Here is an 18126-nt window from a genome sequence, read left to right as displayed (position 1 = left end):
GAGCCGTACGCGAAATGGTAAACAAGTGGGTGCCCAAACGTGGTTAAAAAGCGTTTGGTGGCTTATTCGGAGTGCAAATTTACGTAAATATTCTCGCAACGTTTTCACAATTACACATTTACCCATCAATATAGTTTAGAAGCGTGCTTTTATTTAATTATCTATATATTTAGCCCAACTTAATCATAAGTAACTTTATTAGGTTTTAAATGCTCCTTTTTATCAATTTAACCCAATCTTATCATGATTAACTTTATCAGAACAATTTTCTTAGAAAAAACATAATTGAAATCCTCCTATTTCTGAATTAAAGATTCATTTACTGATTTATCCCAATTTAATCGTGATTAACTTTATCAAAATATTTTAAGAAAAGAAAAGAAGTAATATTTCTTTCCCCTCGTTAGCTACCTTCCTTGATCAGAATCGTGGGACCCATTTCTGAAATCCTATGATAGAACAGGTACAACAAATGTAACATTTAGGTGCATGCCGGGGACAGATATGTAATTGTATGAGAAGAACATATCCGATAATTTTAGTGGTCGCAAGGAATGGTTCCTCTCTCCCTGTAGAACGGACGTCTTTCTAGAAGCTTCTGTGTTTCCACTGTTCTTCCGTTCGGCGTCGATTCTTCTTGCTTTATCTCAGGCCAATCCCCTCCATCTCATCGCAATGCCAGCTTATCGAGTGATTCTGTGGTCTTGATGCGTTCTTGGGCGCTTCCCGTGGGAAAAAGATCGTTTCTTGGAGCTCAGATCGAATGAATCCATTGTTTTATCTTGTTTTGTGATCTTCGCGCTTTCCTTCTTTGGATTGGGTTCTTCGGGCTAAAGATCGATTTTTTAGGGTTTCTGAATCGTGGTCTCTGTGAGGTTTTACGCCTCGATTTCTCAACTTCTAGGGTTTTGTAGCCTGGCTGCCCTCCACGAAGGATTGGTTCTTGGTTCGGGGCTTGCTTTTTAGGGTTACATGATTTAGGGCTATGGAGAGGGATAAGTCGGCAGTTCACGAGAGTGGTGGTTTACCTCCTCCTCCTTCGTCACGGTTTGCTGCCTTTGCCTCGGCTTCGACTTCGAGCACCCTTTCTGCCAAGTGCGAGACACCCGCTGTGTCTCCTACTCCCATTGACGGTCATGGTGGTGGGCGATTCAGTCATGACATTGACCGAATGCCGGATAATCCACCGCGAAATGCTGGCCACCGGCGAGCTCACTCAGAGATTTTGAGCCTCCCGGATGACATAAGCTTCGACAGTGAACTCGGTATCGTAGGTTCTGGAGAAGGACCATCGTTGTCTGATGAGACCGAGGAAGATTTGATCTCCATGTATCTTGATCTGGACAAGATAGCTTCATCCTCGGCATCGTCAGGATTGGAATTGCAGGGAAGTGAAACTTCTGGCACTGGAGCTGCTGGTGCACCTGCTTCTTCTCAGGCTGAGATGGTGGCTGCAGCTTCTGGTGAGAGGCCAAGGGTCAGGCACCAGCATAGTCAGTCCTTCGACGGGTCTACTTCTATCAAGCCAGAGCTGTTGGCATCGGGCACAGAGGGAATGTCCTCGACAGAGGAAAAGAAGGCCATGTCAGCGGCAAAGCTTGCTGAACTTGCACTTATCGACCCAAAGCGAGCAAAAAGGTTAGTTAGTGAAGCAGATTTCCTTTTATCAATTCTTTTAGAAGTCCACCATGCATTTTGGTGAAATAAAGCATAGTTGCCAGAGTCTTTGTTTTTCCTACAATTCTTTACAGGTACACATACTGTTAGAGAACCAAGTGCTTAGCATTTTCTGGTTGATATCAAAATAGGTCACAAAGCGGACAAGCATAGAGGTTCCATTTGTTATCCTGAAATTAAACTAAAAACAATATTAACAATAAGGATTCTAAGATAAAACTGAAGTTTCTGATCCGGATGCATACAAACAATGTCTTGGTGTGATACTTGATATCAGTACGGTTACATGGGCCATTCATCACAAAGCATCTCAGTGTGAAAATTGTGTAATTTATGATGGGGTGGAAATCAGTAGTGGACTGAACAAGAGGAAAGAATTCTTGCTTCAGTTCTTCTAAACCAATTTGTTATATATTTAATGATATTGGTTAATTAAGACTATGCTACAGACAGTTCTCTTCTCAGATCTCAGTGCTCAAGTGTATTGAACTACATCATTAACGACATGAAAACACCATCACAGATGCTTTCATTATCTTTTGTAGGACAATAGGAGTGTTACAACTAGAACTTATCTTACAGTTTTTTAATCCAGATTAATTCAGCAGAGCGAAAAGAAAAGAAGAGGCAAGTGACCTGAGATTTTTTCTTATACAGTTCACTGTTAGATTTAGATCTGAGGAGTCTATATATAAGGTATGTAGGTGACGAAACTTTAATTGTTCACAAAATGAAGTCGGATCAATGAAAAGGCCCCTTGTTTTTATTGGATACATATGTTTGTTCTGTCATGTATCCTCGATAGGAAAACTAATGGTGTTTTGGTGACTCTACATCAATGAAAAGGGGTTCTTGGTCAATAAGGTGAATGTGTTTTCCTTATTGTCTTCATCTGACTTTTTCTGTTCATTCCATTCCCTTTCTTATTTTTATAATGAGATAATTATCGATTTAATTTTATAACTGAAACCATATTTACATTTGAAACCCTATCAATTTTGGAGCCCTTTCGTGGTGCCCATACTTTAATAACAATAGCATGTTATGGACATAGGGAAAGGGGATGGATTAATGATGGGCAAAGGCAGAAAGACACGGAGTAAGTATTTTTGTTTCCAATGTTTCAATAATTTTTGTTCAAGACATGCTAAGCTAGTGAATTATCTAATATGTGGCATGCCAGATCTGTGGATTACATCATAATTTCTTTTTCTTGATGTCATGCTAATTCTTCTGTTTCCTGGTTAGATTAATGTCTAAAGACGAATCAGATATATGCCTTATACAACTATTTTTGTAGTTTTTTATACTGCTCCAAGATGATCCTTTGCACGAACTTCAATTGTGAAATACCAATCTAGTATTACAAGTTCACTAAGGTACATTATCTTGTGATAAATACTCTGGTAAAATGTTTTAGGATCTGGGCAAATAGGCAGTCAGCTGCCAGGTCAAAAGAAAGGAAGCTTCGGTACATAGCAGAACTTGAGCGGAAAATATTAACTTTGCAGACAGAAGCAACAACATTGTCATCTCAGTTAACCATGTTTCAGGTGCATGTTCTTCTATAAGTTATTTGAACATGAAAGCTATCATCAGTTAACCAATTGACTCTTTGGACCTTATTAATTCATGCTGCAAAGTTCATCTATCTTTATTGTTCTGGATCTAAATTGCAAGAACTAAGATGAAAGGACAACTGCACAACAAGACGGAACAACTTGAAAGAGTTGATTAAAAAGGAAGCAACAATTTGTGCTCTATCCAGAGCATTTCAACATGGCAGATGGCATTTTATTTTCAATAAGGATCTTGGGTGTTTGCTTGTAGATTGGAGGATATTAGAGTGTTTCCAGCTTAACCATACATCTCGTTATCGAAATTGTTGTTTTCTGTTCTATAGGATTTATAAGTTCCTCGATTCAGATAATTTTCATATAAACAGCCATCGAAATTGTTGCAAATGATCATAAATGACAAATTGTGTGTATTCATTAAGAAAAAGTAAGCTGTCTTAGTATATTGAAAAGATTAGTCAAGATGGACTAGTAGAGAACTCGGTGTCAGAATAACTTTAACTCAAAGTGACTAGTGAAAGAACTCTTTGGTTACATTAGCGAGCCAAGACGTGTTTATTTATTTTACATTCAACAGTTCCAATATATTGACATTTAAGATTTATGGAAAAAATAGGAAACCAGAAGTAAAATACATGTAAAGCTAGAATTGCTCGTGGTATGTGATTTTCTTCACATGGATCGGCTTAAATCATTTCGGTTTCCATGTCTTGATTTTCTTGTTAGATTCTGATAGCAATGAACTTGGAATGCCTATCTGAATTGACTGAAATCTTCCCTTGCTGGTCTACATTGTCAGACAGACAATACTGCTTTGACTGCTGAAAACAATGAATTGAAGTTACGCCTACAGACCATGGAGCAGCAGGTTCACCTGCAGGATGGTAAGGCTTCAATAGTTCTTTGATATCATGCACTCCCTGTTATCTCTTATGAGGTATTCCAAGTTGGCTGTGTAGTTGTTCGTATTCGTGATATTGTTTTTGGAATATTGTGATGCGAGGATTATAACAACAAATTATCGGTGAAGACAGAAAATTCGTGCTACTTTTCATAGTCTTTTTCCTTAAACATCAAGTTTTCCTTGTTTGAAGCCTTTCCTGTGTCCCATATGTCAGGATCAGTCTGGAATTTGCTTTGCCTTACACAAGAAGTGTCGCCTGTCTAACTTATTTGAATTCTTGAACCAGCATTAAATGAGACACTAAGAGGGGAGGTTCAGCGATTGAAAATTGCGACCGGAACGGCTATTGCTAACGGTGCGCAGATGGTCAACTACACGCAGACGTCATCCTCGGGGGTAGGCCAGCAATATTATCACCACAATCATGCACTGCAATCACTCATGGCAGCTCACCAACTTCAACAACTTCACATCCATTCTCAGCATCAGCAGCAGATGCTCCCGCAACAACATGAACTGCAACCACAGCAGCAGCCCCCCTCGACCGAGCTGAAAACAAGAGCCTTGGCTTCTCAATCCCAGGAGAGTGCTCCGCTTCAGGAGTGAATGATGAGTGAAAACCTGGTGCCATCATCTCTTTATAAGCTATTTCTTCTTGCTTGTGACCCAATTATCATGCACCAACATGAACTTGTTATAGTTATCATTATCAGAAACTTGGGAAATTTTATCCAGGGTTTGTACTTGATTACTACACTACTTGGATTTATCAATGGTTGGTTTTGGTAGGTATTGTTATCTCGATTGAAATCCACTTGGATAGAGAACAGAGAGAGCTCAAGCTCCTGCTCCGGTTTTAAATCTGATGCCACTACATCTTTTGCTGCCATCAAACTTGTGCCAGTTTTGTACTGCAAAAGGTGCAAGCCACTGGCAACCAAACAAAAGCACTGCCTCGTTAACTTCTGCTCTCGCTCACTCGTACCTCGCAATGCACCTTCTGGTCTCCGAAGTCACAGCGATGATCGCCCCAACGCCGTAAGCGAGGCCCCACGTAGCGGTGAAACCAGTTCCAGTACTTCGCCGCCCTGGACGCCTTGTCAGGGCAAGCGAGCACGGCCGTCACCTGCACGCAGGTAGTCGCAGACCTCATAACCTCAACCACCATCAAGTTCTTAGATTCCAAGTCAGTGCTGTCAGCGTCGGGAAGAAGAAAGGCAAAGTTAACGCATGTGACTGGCCTCGAGTTTTTGTGGCATGCATGATATATCATCCTCCAAATTGACGACGACGATCCTAATTCTAGATAATGTTAATGTCTAATATGAAAACCAGTATGGCGAAGCCGAGTCCCTTGTGGACGTCCACGCCACTTGCGCCCCGGCGACGCCCAGCCCAAACCCGAGCCCTTGTATCGACGCGTGGGAGTAGAACCACAGCGGATCCCAGTCCTTGAAGAAACGCACCACCGCGAGGCCCACCGGCATCAGCACCCCTCACCCCGGCCAGCATCACCAGCAACGCGTGCTGCCTCGGCGATCCGAACACCGGGTCGCCTCCCTCGCCGTCTCCGCCGCCGCCGTCGTCCGAGCTCACCACACCTGCCCACGTACCATGAAGCAGCGCAACCAGTGCATGCGTGAAAGCAGCGGCGCGAAGCCCACTCACCCGCGGCGGTGTAGTTCACTGAGACGGAGTCCTTGTCCCGATGCTCCGGCAGCAGATAATTCGACGAAGAGGGGGCGTTGTCGTCGGGGCCGACCACGAAGACGAGGTACAGCCTCGACGACCGCCGCGTGATCAGCGACGTCCCGTACACTAGAACTCTCCCCCCCGAGGCTGTACTGCTTCACGATCCCGCTCCCAGTGCCGGCGATCAACCCGGCCATGGCGCTGCTCCCGACCATGTTGCCGTCGCTGGAGAAGCTTAAAATGAGTCGATGGAGACGAGAGAGCTGTCTTCTATTGCCTGTCCTCGAGCTTTTTCCCAAATCGACCAAGAAACCACACACATTCAGAATTTAGGGTTTGAATTCTGGTCTCATTGTTAGATGATGCCACCAGCTACGTCAAACAATGACCTGCCGCTCAAAATGTGTACTTCATTTGTATGTCAGCATCAGTAACCAAAATTGGAGTCGGTGTAAACGCAAATGCAAATCAGCAATTCCCAACCCATCAACTAAGCATGCCGAGTATGCAATAAAATAACAAACGGATGGAGGAGAGAATGGGAGGGAGACACGAAGAAAACCCAAATACAAACAAACACATACGGCATCCATACCCCTATTCACAACACACCTTTGCCATCAGGCAGCCTACCATTCCGAGAGTCCTCTTCCTCTGGTCTCTCTCCCATGTATTGCTCCCGAGACCACCTCTTCTTCCCCCATACCCTAGTATTGCTCCCAGTCCACAGATCCAAATGCTTTCCTCCGAAAATAAGCTGCTATACATGAAAATTGATCGTCTCGATGTACATGTAAACTGGCTCCACAAGTGATTTCCTGACATCTGGATCACCCCCTGGCTCAGACTTGGTCATAGCAATAAGCTGAAGATGACATGTACAATGGAGAGGATGATTCTTGCAGTGTTGTAGCTACCTACAAGGGTAACAAAACAATGTTAATGATTCTAAAACAAAAACAAACATCAGAAACAGAAACAAAAGATATTCACATGTTTGATTCATCAAATCAAACATCATGCACAAGTCACTTTTGACCAGTTCACTTCAGCAATTTCTTAATAACAGGCACAATATATGGCATCTAGGGCAACCAAACCAGCATGACAATTGGTCACAAGTGTCATCCAATATCTTGCTTTTGCAACTAATTGACTAGGAAAGTAAATAAGCAAACCCAAATATCATCCCCAAATCACTTCAACTTGAGTCTTCAACAATGTCTAATTTCAAAGAAAATTTGTGAAAAGAGCTATGGGATAAATGATACTTCCTTGAGGGCAAGAAAATTATGTTAATAAGAATGTGAATTTAAGCGAAATCAGCAAATATGACTTACCTGAGCTTATAGAAGCCTCAGGTATAGGCAGCGCAGGCAATGACATCTCTGCAAAAGTTAAAGAGGCAAACCAGAAAATATGTCAAAGTCAAACCAACACTCTAATGTTTATGACAATCCAAATCAAGAAACCCTAACAATCTCCTTACTACAAGGTAATAACTCAAGCCATGGACTTTACTTACCAGGCGCGCAGAGAGAAAAGGTCGAGAGAGAGGATGAGGAAGGCCATGGAGCAGCAATATTATCACTTAAATCACATGTAAAACTGAAGCCTGTGACATTGTCAAACACAATATCTGCCGGTAAACTGCGAAGCAAACATCCTGCATTCAGAAAGTTATAGAACTAAGATGCGGGCAGTACTGTTAACCATATAAAAAATGTAACTAAATTTCTCTAATGCAAAAACGGACCTTGTTGGCCATATGCTGGACCCATCAAATGCATTCAGAAAAAGAAGAAAATCCTAGTATTAGATATCATACAACATCAAGAGAGGCTTAGTCTGAAATTAAAAGGCCAGTGGCTGGAAAACATACACTGAAGGCTGAAATCTTTCAGGTCAACGTTGCAAAGTTCATAAATGTTTGTTGTAACTCCACCTTTCTGTAGCATTGACCCAAAGAATGTCGCACAATTGATGGCTTGCCTATTTGTTATGAGCATCTGCTTCTGTATTGATGCAATATAAGTGTTCAACGAACTGCAACAGGAAAGACTGGAAGGAGCCATATCACCGCATGCTTTGATTATTGATGAAGGCTCTTCAAATTCCAATGGACAAACTATGGGAGTACCAATAACAAGTCACAAATCAGTACTCAGGAATAAAATAGTTGCAACATTCATGTCAGATAAATATACGTGTCGATGGGCATGATATTTCATGGGTTTGTCACAAAAAATAATGAATATAGAAACTATGACTCTGCAGCATGCCAAATGTACTTGTGAAAAGTATACAAACCAAACAAGCTAGATCAGCTGTTGAACCAAGCTCATAATCGCTGGCTTGCCTAACCCTGATTTAGAGTCATTATATATCAGCTCAGCCAGCACTCTACAGCACAGTGTCCATGATGGTCAACACAATCTAATTCCAAATATACACTGTACATCATTGACAAAACATGAACCATTGTGTTCCCCGCCTCCAAAACTTAGCCAAAACTCAAGAAAACAAATCCAAAACTGGGAACCAAATCAAGATAACCTCCAGTAATGTAATGTTTTGTCAAAATGACTAGACAGCAAACATAACAAACCTCACAAATGGCTTGGGAATTCATGACACCCAGACCTATATAAAACATGCAGCTCCTCTCTGCCATATTTGTTTGTTATTTCACTAAGTTTATGATGAGTCCAAACTTCAGAAGAATTGCCGCTGAAGTTGTTTGAAGCCACAGTTATAACTTATAAGACCCAGGCAGAACGGCCAATATGGGGAACCAAATGCTCAGTCAAACTGATCCATTAACTAGACCATCTAAACCTTAGAAAGATTATAATGCCCTTGATTCTTTGTTTGTTACACAAGGCAGTTTCTTTTCCAACTGCAATGACGTTTCTTTTCTTATTATAAGGATGAATGAGAAGAAAATCATATTCTATTTGTTAACCCCTTATCCTGTCATGTTTACTCTCATCGTCATCCCTACATTGTCTTTCACTATTGTCCTTTTCTTCCATCACCATTTCTTCTTTCCCATTTTTATCATCATTTTCTTACACTGTCGTTCTTTCTCCCTCTCTCACTGAAACAGCCCAGTAGCACAATGTCACAATTCTAGGCAGTCATAACCTCAATAATTTCAACAACTCTTTTAGAGTTCATAATATTCTAGTCCAAATAATATATACATAAAAAATAATCTAAATGTATACGATAATGCCCAAGACTTCAAATCGTTCTTCTATCCATATCAAAAAATAAGCTACTCCTCAATTCTAAAAAATTAAAAAATAATCATATGAGCAAACTACAACTCAGACTCACATGCTGGCAAAACTTATTATAAATAAATGTTTTGCTTAAAACATGTGAATTCTTTATGCATTTAATACATGCCTTTAAAATATGCAGGAATATCAAATGTTTCTTTGTGCTTATACAATTTACAAAAACTTAAGCTTCATATGTATTTTAAATCAGAAATTGCTAACATAAAATGCTTAGCATATTTTTCAAAGCAACATGTATCTAAATGCATTTTCATAATGAAAGCACAAATGTAGCCAATGTCATATATCATATCATAAATCATCATTGTAGTGCAAAAGACTGCCATTAGTGATTCACAAATAAGTAGAAATATAAGTAAGGATTAATAAGCATAAGTATAGCTAAGGTCACATGTCAGAACTAAGGTGCACATGCCAGAACAGAAGTCAGCAATATTTATGATTATAGTCATATTATATCCCATGACAAGGCTCAGAACTATGTTTAGCCCCATCAAATAGGTGACACATATCTCAAAAGAAACTAGTTTCTGAATATACAACCAATATATAACCACCCTTGGTAGGATCCATATCATAGCTATACTAACTAGACAAGTGTCATGTACAATAACATGCATAACTTTTACAAACTAAGAGTTTGAGCAAATCCTTCAAATATAATAAAATCATATATCATTTAAAACCAATAATAATTCGATATTTTTAATTCTTTTCAAATATATCATTAAAACAGATATTTTAATGTAAATTTAAACAACATAAATAAATAAATGCTTATAAAACAACAAATGATTATTTAAATCATTTGTTTTTCTAAATTATCAATATATAAATTCTTTTGCAATATTTAAAATAATAAAATGGCTTGTAAATCATGTAAATCATATGCATTTACAAATTTTAAATACATGCATTATTAATTTCAAAAACAGACTCGATGGAGTCATCGAATACTTACTTGAATTAAATATCCTCGATACAAATATATAATTCTAATGTCTCCTTTTCTTTTCTTATTTTTGCACAATCATTTTTCTTCTTTTAATTTTTCACTGCAAAAATATCATAATTAACTAGAAACATCACAATTAATCAATATATAATCCTGTACACTAGTATAATTAGTAGCATAGTAATGGAATGAAAAAGGGCTTTTAATAAAATTTTCTTTTATTTTTTATTTTCCTCTTTTTTTCTCCTCTTCCCTTTCATTTCTCCTTTTCTTTCTTTTCTTTTCATTCTTTTCTCCTCTCATGAGACAACTCCTCTCCCAATCGTCTCTTTTTGTTCCTTTCCTCTCCACTCTCTCTCTTCTACCTTCTCTTCTTCCTCGAGATCCTCTCTTCCTTTTCTCACACACATGAACCCTCTCTCTCGATTAAAAGAGAGGCCATAGGGAGAGTCCATGAGAAGCGGAATGGAGTTTAACTTTTTGTTGACATTTTATAATTAATCCTCATAAAGATTATATTTCCATTTAGGTGAAATAGGGATATTACATATAAGGACCTAAATGAAAATATAATATTTATGAGGACTAAATTGCAAAAAAAATAAAAAAAATATCCCACTGCTTCTCTTACTGACTCTCCCTGTCACATCTCTCTTAAACGAAGGAGAGAGGCTTTGTATGTGTGAGAACTGCAAGTAGAGGAAGGGAGAAAAGAAAGAAAAGGAAAAGAAGAAAAGAAAAGAAGAGAGAGGAGTAAAAGTAAGAGAAACAGAGAAAAAGAGATCATGAAAGAAACAGAGAGGAATAAGAGAAAGAGAAAGGAAGAGAAAAAAATGGAGAAAATAAGAAAAATAAAAGAAAATTCTACAGAGGGCTCATTTCCACATTAGATTGATTCAGATCAAGCCCAAGAAATTTGTGTTGTACGTTTTTGAATTATTTTACATTCCCAACAATTAGACTAGTGTATAGGATTATGGATCGAGTAACTCTGATGTTCCTAGTTAAAATAATATTTGTGTTGTGAAGGAAATAAAAGAAGGAAAAATGGTTATTTTGGAAAACGTCTTCAAGCTACTCTCAAGGGTCACATCTTTGAGCTTCAAAATTTTCAATCTCAATCTTAGGCTCCATCTTCTATTGTTTCATCTTGACAGAGGCCTCATGTTATTCCTTCATAAGAAGTCAAAATTGTCAATTCATGACTCCCTTAATACCGGATAAATGAACCATCTTGTATTAATACTCTACCAATGTTTCTAACCAAGGTTCGCAATTTCGTATCGTACCGGAGTTTCGACGTTAGCTCGGTACAGTATGATACTATATACCGAGCGATATACCGAACGGTATACTGCTCAGTATATAAATAAATAAATATATATATATATAAGATTATATATATTTATATATATATATATATTTTTTATAAAAGGCGATGTCGTCTTTTCCTTCTCCCACGTGGGGCGACACGACGTTGCCTCGTTATATATATATATATATATATATATATATATATATATATATATATATATATATATATATATATATATATTCGTCTTTTTTGACGAATATTTATATATAAATATATATATATCGTTCCGTCCGATAACGGACGATCCGTGTACCGGTCAGTTGACGGACCGGTACGTACTGCCCGTACCGGGTGGTATTATTCGAAATTGCATACCTTGTTTCTAACAATTTACAAACTCCAAATTCATTAGTGAAGAAACCAAGGAATGTTGTACTGAACTCATATTAATCTCTGATCGAACCGACACATATCGATCGATACCAATGTATTGACACATGATACATCGATATATAACAGTGTTTCAAAGATAATGAAGAAGGAGAAGAGGAAGGCACAGTGGAAGAAGAGGAGGAAGGAGGAAAAAAAAAGGAAGAGGAAGAGAAAGAGGAAGGAAGAAGAGATGGAGATAGAGGAAGAGAAAGGAGGAAGAAAAAGGAAAAAGAGGAGACGGTGGAGGAAAGAAAGATAAGACGAGAAAGGAGAGGAGGTGGTGGAGGATGAGGGAGGAGAAGAGAGGCCCGGGAATGGTGCGTTGTGCCAATGCCTAGCGACAAACGATGGTGGTGCACCATGACGGTGTGTGATGACAATGCACGACAAAGATCACATGATACGCCTTGCTCGCACGAGACCCGATTAGGGCTAGATGGATTTTTTTATATTGGTGGACTAAACTATCCGAAACAAGGGCGGTTTGCATGCTGGTTCATACCTAGACCGGTGTGTACAATCCGACCAAAATGTCATTCTATGGAAGAAACAAATCTAGGATATCAATAAACTTTAGAAAAGCCTCTTGAACAAAAAAAATATGATGCTTAATCAAATGTTCAAAAGTCTTTGTATGTCGTCATTTTTTTATTCCATCAAGCACAACACAAATATCGACCACAAATGTTCTGACGGTTCCACCACAAAGAAATCAAAGCAAGTTCACTAGGGAGACGAGATAGATACAAGATCTTTTCTATCAAGCTATATATGTATAGTCATTTTCACCCATCTCTACTGATCTAGGTATGGATATTGTCACAGCCCAACCTGAGAGGATATCTAGTTCACTAACTTATTTAGTTTAAAACACTAGCCTAAAATGCTTAAGCCAGGTTAACAATAATACATCAAGCCTTATAAATCTAAGTCTTTGTCCAATTTCAACGTGGAACTATACCAGTGTCAGAATCTCTGCCACTTTAGGACTTAACGTCCCATCAAGGACCAATATAACCCACAGACTAAAATCAAACATGATGGATGTGAGACCCCACTAAGCGGTAGCTCTATACCATGATGTGATCCTAGCCTTGTCCATGGGTAGTACTTTTCTACTCAATCCCGATAGTTAACCGGACCATCAACAAAAAGCTCCTAGCGTGGGACTAAACCAAAGTTAATAGTCATACACCGATAAAGCTTCCATATATCAATCTATCTTTATCCAATTTCAACGTGGGACTAAACCAAAGTGTTACATGTATTATTAGGGCCTCATAACTTGAGCTACATATATTACCCCTTAACAGAGCCCACATCATACCACCAGTGGGAGCCTTGTGCACCATACTCCCTTTCTTTTTAGACTCACTAGGCCTACATGGATAACTTATATAAGTACTGATGTTATCATAAATGCAGATTAAGTCTTGCATAGGGCATCATTTGCATGCAACAAATGGCACAAAAGTATATCATAATTGATGCAGATATGAAGTATTGCACTAGACATTGTTGCGTGTAAGATGCATATGCAGTATGTAATTGTTTGAAATATGAATTGCAGCTCCACAACCAAAAATATGGCTATTCTATTGGAATATCCATAAAAGAAAGAACGAGCCAGAAAAAGATGTCATTATATAAGATGGGACATTGATACCAAAATCAATCAGGATACATGAGAAAACAAACCTTTGTTAACTTTGCAACCAGATAAAATCCGGAATGCGGTGTTAGCAGCCTCTGATGAGAGTTTCCTAGACAACCATGCATACACCACTCCTTTACAGTCATTGACAACAGTAATCCCAGCAGCAGTCCCAGGTATTCTAGAATTGTCGAGCATGCTTGCTCCTCCTAGTGAGATCTGAAGTGCAGCTTCCATGATAGCAGGTTGACATATTGGTCTGCAGCACTCCTTAAGCGGATCAACTGTGCTGCATGAGTCCAGTAATTTGCTTGTATTTACTATTTTCTCAAACGTAACCAGGTCTTTGACATGACATGAACCACCAGTAAGATTTGACAACTTCACTGAGCAAAGAGTAGGAATAGTGCTATTTGCCCCTCTGCTGGCTAATATACTGATAAGATCTGAGAAACAATAGGTAGCAGTAGCTTGATTGAGAACAAGCATGTTGGATTCACTACCATAAGCACCTTGAAATATGTGCATCAAGCTATTAACCTGGGGACAACAAATAACATTTCCCACTAGTGCAGCTAAAGGTGCAGAGCAGTCGGATGCCGTCTTGTCTATGATGTCCGACATTGAAGAAAAGTTGACGGGGCATTTCCCAGTCAAGACTGGTTCATAAGTGCTTGGAAAGGATGGGTACATTGGTGGAAGTGGCTCAACAGGATATGGATTCCTTGGAATGACAGCAGGAGATATCTCTATGGGGTCAAAGAGTCCAATAGGTGGATCAGACAGAACAAATTTGTCAGGAACATGAGGCTTGGGCTTAAAATCTGTTTTCTGTGACACCACATGTTGAAAATCGCAAAACCAAATTGCAAGCATCAGAATTCGGCATATAATTTTGCCTGCAAAATATATTGTCTCAGTAATTATGAAGCAATAATTAAACTTTGTACTGGAAAAACAACATCTTTTGTCAGATGCAGAAAGCATCAAGAAAACACAATGTCAACCTCTAAGAAATTACATAGAGGTAAAATATGATGCCACAGTCAGTAAACAACCAACTTTTGCACAAGATACTGCCTTGCAATGCTGAACATACATAATCTTGCTAACGTGTCTTGTGCAACACCACATTACATATAGTATACACAAGTCTCGACTAAGTGTTAAGCCGCTCAATATATGATGCATTGGGACATGTTGTCCACAGTATTTTGCGTTCGAGTTCCGATCCTCGTAACAGATAAAGATAGTGAAAGGCACTTGAAACATATCATTTCCATAAGAGGACAAATTTACAGGAAAAACTAACAAGAGAAACAACAAAAATATCAAAAGTTAAGATAGTTTCCTACTGATCACTGTGAAGCATCTGAACTTTATAAACATATAAAAGACTATAGTCTTTTTTGGAAATGTTTAAATTCTAAGTTTCCTTTGATGGGGAGAATTACCAATAAGATGCTCCATGTCGACCTTCTGATAGCATAGACATCCAGTGCCACAAGTTGCCAGTCATCAATTCATGGTTGCCTCGTGGTTAAATATACAATAAAATATCATGACAAGGACCCACAGCCACCCTAAAAGAGGATTGAAATCTCAGCAGGAATGACATGAAAACACAAGAATATAACAAAGAAAGTACCAAAGATGTTCAGATGTACATAAACAATAATATGACAAACTTGTAGAATAAAAAATAAAATGCTTTACAACCATGCAGTACATGATGATATTAAGAAATTTCATTGGGTCGATAGTGTATGGTCAATCATTGATATTACTTATTTGTTGAATATAATTTTCTGTCTATAGGATTTGGTTTGATACTAAATATAAGTAGTTATCAATAACAAGTCTAACAGGTATAATGCAATTTCTATCACTAGTTATGTTGCATTAGCAAAAGCACATTTATGCTTAAGGTTGAGAGGAACAGGAGATTACTTATCACTAGGCTCAGAATTGTAATACAACAGAACAAAGAAACTATCAAGGTCTAGTCACGATAATCATAAGTTCATAACTAAAATTAGAAAGAAGAATCCTAATCTATAGTGGGAGAAGCTCAATCCAAACAAACACAAAAACAAGTGCATGTAAAAAAGAGACTTAAGAGTTAGTATCAACATGAAAATTTTCAAGCAGATGATCTATGGGCTTGCATGCATAAAATTCAAACTTGGAAGAATTATCTACTTCTCAAAGATTTTTTTTCCTGTCGACTTATACTTACTTTTCAAGAATAGTCATGAGCAATTGGGATATGATCCCTATCAGATATTTAGTACTCAACCATACGAAAATTTTACCACAAGATTTCCCCATAAGTAGGTTGCATACACTTTAAAAACTGGCGTGCTATATTTAAGTTTTAGTTATAAAACTCAGTGTGTTCCTAATTTAGACCCATCCGAGAACAATGAATGGTTCATAGTTTCTGATCAATGTTTAAAGCAGAAAAAATCTTGTGTATGTCACACTGGTCCTCAAACCATGAATTTAGAGCAAAGTATTAAATGCAATCTGAATTTTTTTTATTGCATATCCCTATCTTTGTCTTACATGCCATTCATATTTGACTTAAAGGTAACTTGTAGAATGTGTGCTGAGAAGCTAGCAAGGTATATGCAAGTCGTGAACCTTAGCTTAACCTGTAGTCATGTTTATAGCCTTGCCTATTGGCAATAATGCATAAGAATCATTATATATTATTAAAATCTAGCATCAAGACACTTGTCCTCAAACCATGAATGTATAGCAAAGTATTAAATGCAATCCGATCTTTTTATCAAAAACCCCCCATCTTTGTCTCACATGCTATTCATATTTGACAGAAAGGTAACATGTAACATGTAGAATGTGTGCGCTGAGAAGCTAGCAAAGTATATGGCAATCGTGACCCTTAGCTTAACCAATTATCATGTCTGTAGCCTTAACTACTGGCGATCGTTATAATCTAGCATTGCAATCTTTGTGATATCTTTTCTCTCTCTATGACAACTTCAGTCAAAGTAACCACAAGTCATATCGATTCTTTTATGCAAATTCACTTTTTTGGATCAATCTCGCTAGCACTTAGTCACTTCATTACTAGTCAACGTCATCCAAGAAAAACTTCTACAAAATTTCACAAGCTCCTTGAATGCATCAAAAGAATTGTTCTTTGCATAATTCACAGCCACACTGAACATAGATTGAAAGTAATTGTGTCGAGCAGAGCAGCAAGTCCTCCAAAAGATCACACGTTGCTCAAACTAAAGAGGCTATCAACATTAAGATAAGAAATCCCCCCCACTTTCATCACGTTGTCACAGAGATCGCATCCAATTCTTGCCAACTTTTGTTAAACACAAAAGAAGAAAAATCAAGAAAGTGAATCCCACGGGTCCTCAAAGTCCATGATACTGATATTGTCTCACTTGATCGGCCCTCTTCCACACATAATGATCACACCAAGTGCAAAATTGTCACGCCACGGACAGAAAGCACGCTACCAATCTCGCAGATCTTCCAAAACCACTAAGAACCCACTGCCAATTAGATCCCCCGATAGACAACAAATCATAAGAAGCTTTTGTTCTTTACGGTAGTGGTAACTCTGATATCTTAAATCTTTCTTTACCAAAAGAAGCAATTTCCAACCAGAGAAAGACAAACATACATATCACGATCGACATAAGACCAGACAAAACCACAGGAAGAGCATGACTAACCTAAAAGAAGAGAAAAGATCAAGAAAGGCACCAACACGAAAGCATCAAACACTAGAACCGATCAAGAAAGGGGGGAAAGAACATGAAAGAAGAAAACGAACATTTCACACTACGATTCAAAAAGTGAACTAGCAATCTGAACTCACCGGCACGATCAACAACGGAATCCGACCCCAAAAAAGAAACCAGAAATCGCAAACCGCCAGCCAGTGTACCGAGGTGGAGCGCCGGAGCACACCTTTTCTTGGATCGGAATGTGTGAGTGGATTCGGAATCCCTCTCTCCTGCGCCCCGCCAGACCTCGCCCCTCTTCCCTTGCCTCGGATACTCCCCCCTTTTCCAGATTCCGAACTCTCTCTCTCTCTCTCTCTCGGTTTCTTTTCCTCCGCTGTGTTCTTGAATCGTTCTCGCCTCTCTCTCTCTCTCTCTCTCTCTCTCCCCCTCCTTTTTCGGAGGTGGGTTTTCATTTTTAATACAAATAAAAGTAACGGACGCGAATCCGGAGTTAATTTCGGCTCTGCAAATGATTGCTCCGGAAGCAATTTCCCAAAATGTCCCTACGAGAGTTCGACTTGGAGCCTTTGGACTCGAGATGGGCCTTTAAATAGTATTTGGGCCGAGCCCATCTAATATGTGGGGGCAAAAAAGAAAATAACAAAAAACATATTGATTATGGGTTGAATTAGTGCATTTTTATCTTGCATCTATTAATATTTTAAACAAATAAATTAGTATTTTTTTATTTAACTGCATTTTATTTTACATCTGGAAATATTTTTGAAAAATAAAATGTATTTGATAAATATGTAAATGTTGTGTGAGCAATATATCAAAAGTTAAGGAACATTTTATGAGCCATACTTTTTGGTTCTTTACTTCAAAAAAATATATAG

At 38.5% G+C, this 18126-nt stretch overlaps 3 protein-coding genes across 4 annotated transcripts; 1 reads left to right on the top strand and 2 right to left on the bottom strand.

Moving 5' to 3' along the window:
• The first annotated feature begins 562 nt into the window (after window positions 1-562).
• On the top strand, window positions 563-4946 carry LOC103971197 (probable transcription factor PosF21). 2 transcript variants are annotated; one of them, XM_009385159.3, is made up of 5 exons: window positions 563-1638; window positions 2732-2776; window positions 3098-3230; window positions 4054-4138; window positions 4445-4946. In XM_009385159.3, the coding sequence occupies exons 1-5, from the start codon at window positions 986-988 to the stop codon at window positions 4762-4764; spliced, it is 1236 nt and encodes a 411-aa protein (XP_009383434.2). In that variant the 5' UTR covers window positions 563-985; the 3' UTR covers window positions 4765-4946. The 2 variants fall into 2 exon arrangements, with proteins under 2 accessions (XP_009383434.2, XP_009383435.1); XM_009385160.3 differs by lacking the exon at window positions 2732-2776 and having other exon boundaries at window positions 566-1638.
• A 170-nt stretch (window positions 4947-5116) lies between these two features.
• Window positions 5117-6065, bottom strand: LOC135596421 (uncharacterized). Its single transcript, XM_065088473.1, has 3 exons — window positions 5846-6065; window positions 5491-5759; window positions 5117-5284 (listed from the first exon to the last, which is right to left on the bottom strand). The coding sequence occupies exons 1-3, from the start codon at window positions 6063-6065 to the stop codon at window positions 5117-5119; spliced, it is 657 nt and encodes a 218-aa protein (XP_064944545.1).
• Window positions 6066-6240: 175 nt separating this feature from the next.
• LOC135597161 (uncharacterized GPI-anchored protein At1g61900-like) lies at window positions 6241-17675 on the bottom strand. The gene is made up of 8 exons (XM_065089740.1): window positions 17380-17675; window positions 14969-15097; window positions 13559-14413; window positions 7733-7978; window positions 7607-7621; window positions 7376-7516; window positions 7191-7238; window positions 6241-6767 (listed from the first exon to the last, which is right to left on the bottom strand). The coding sequence occupies exons 2-8, from the start codon at window positions 14982-14984 to the stop codon at window positions 6703-6705; spliced, it is 1386 nt and encodes a 461-aa protein (XP_064945812.1). The 5' UTR covers window positions 14985-15097; window positions 17380-17675; the 3' UTR covers window positions 6241-6702.
• Between the last annotated feature and the right edge of the window lie 451 nt (window positions 17676-18126).

The sequence above is a fragment of the Musa acuminata genome, chromosome BXJ1-11, assembly GCF_036884655.1.
Source record: "Musa acuminata AAA Group cultivar baxijiao chromosome BXJ1-11, Cavendish_Baxijiao_AAA, whole genome shotgun sequence".
NCBI lineage: Eukaryota > Viridiplantae > Streptophyta > Magnoliopsida > Zingiberales > Musaceae > Musa > Musa acuminata.
This window is presented reverse-complemented; position numbering and strand designations above follow the sequence as displayed.

Bases quoted from the DNA above. Each gene is read 5' to 3' on its own strand.
- LOC135596421 (XM_065088473.1), bottom strand. From the start codon at position 6,065: ATGGTCGGGAGCAGCGCCATGGCCGGGTTGATCGCCGGCACTGGGAGC. The intron at 5,760-5,845 runs GTGAACTACACC...GTACGTGGGCAG, and splicing joins GGGACAAGGACTCCGTCTCA to GTGTGGTGAGCTCGGACGAC. The intron at 5,285-5,490 runs GTTTTCATATTA...ACCTGCGTGCAG, and splicing joins GACTCGGCTTCGCCATACTG to GTGACGGCCGTGCTCGCTTG.
- LOC135597161 (XM_065089740.1), bottom strand. The intron at 7,979-13,558 runs GTTTGTTTTCTC...GTACTCCCATAG, and splicing joins TGGTTGCAAAGTTAACAAAG to TTTGTCCATTGGAATTTGAA. The intron at 6,768-7,190 runs GTAAGTCATATT...TTACCCTTGTAG, and splicing joins TGAGGCTTCTATAAGCTCAG to GTAGCTACAACACTGCAAGA.
- LOC103971197 (XM_009385159.3), top strand. From the start codon at position 986: ATGGAGAGGGATAAGTCGGCAGTTCACGAGAGTGGTGGTTTACCTCCT. The intron at 1,639-2,731 runs GTTAGTTAGTGA...TTATGGACATAG, and splicing joins GACCCAAAGCGAGCAAAAAG to GGAAAGGGGATGGATTAATG. The intron at 2,777-3,097 runs GTAAGTATTTTT...AAAATGTTTTAG, and splicing joins CAAAGGCAGAAAGACACGGA to GATCTGGGCAAATAGGCAGT.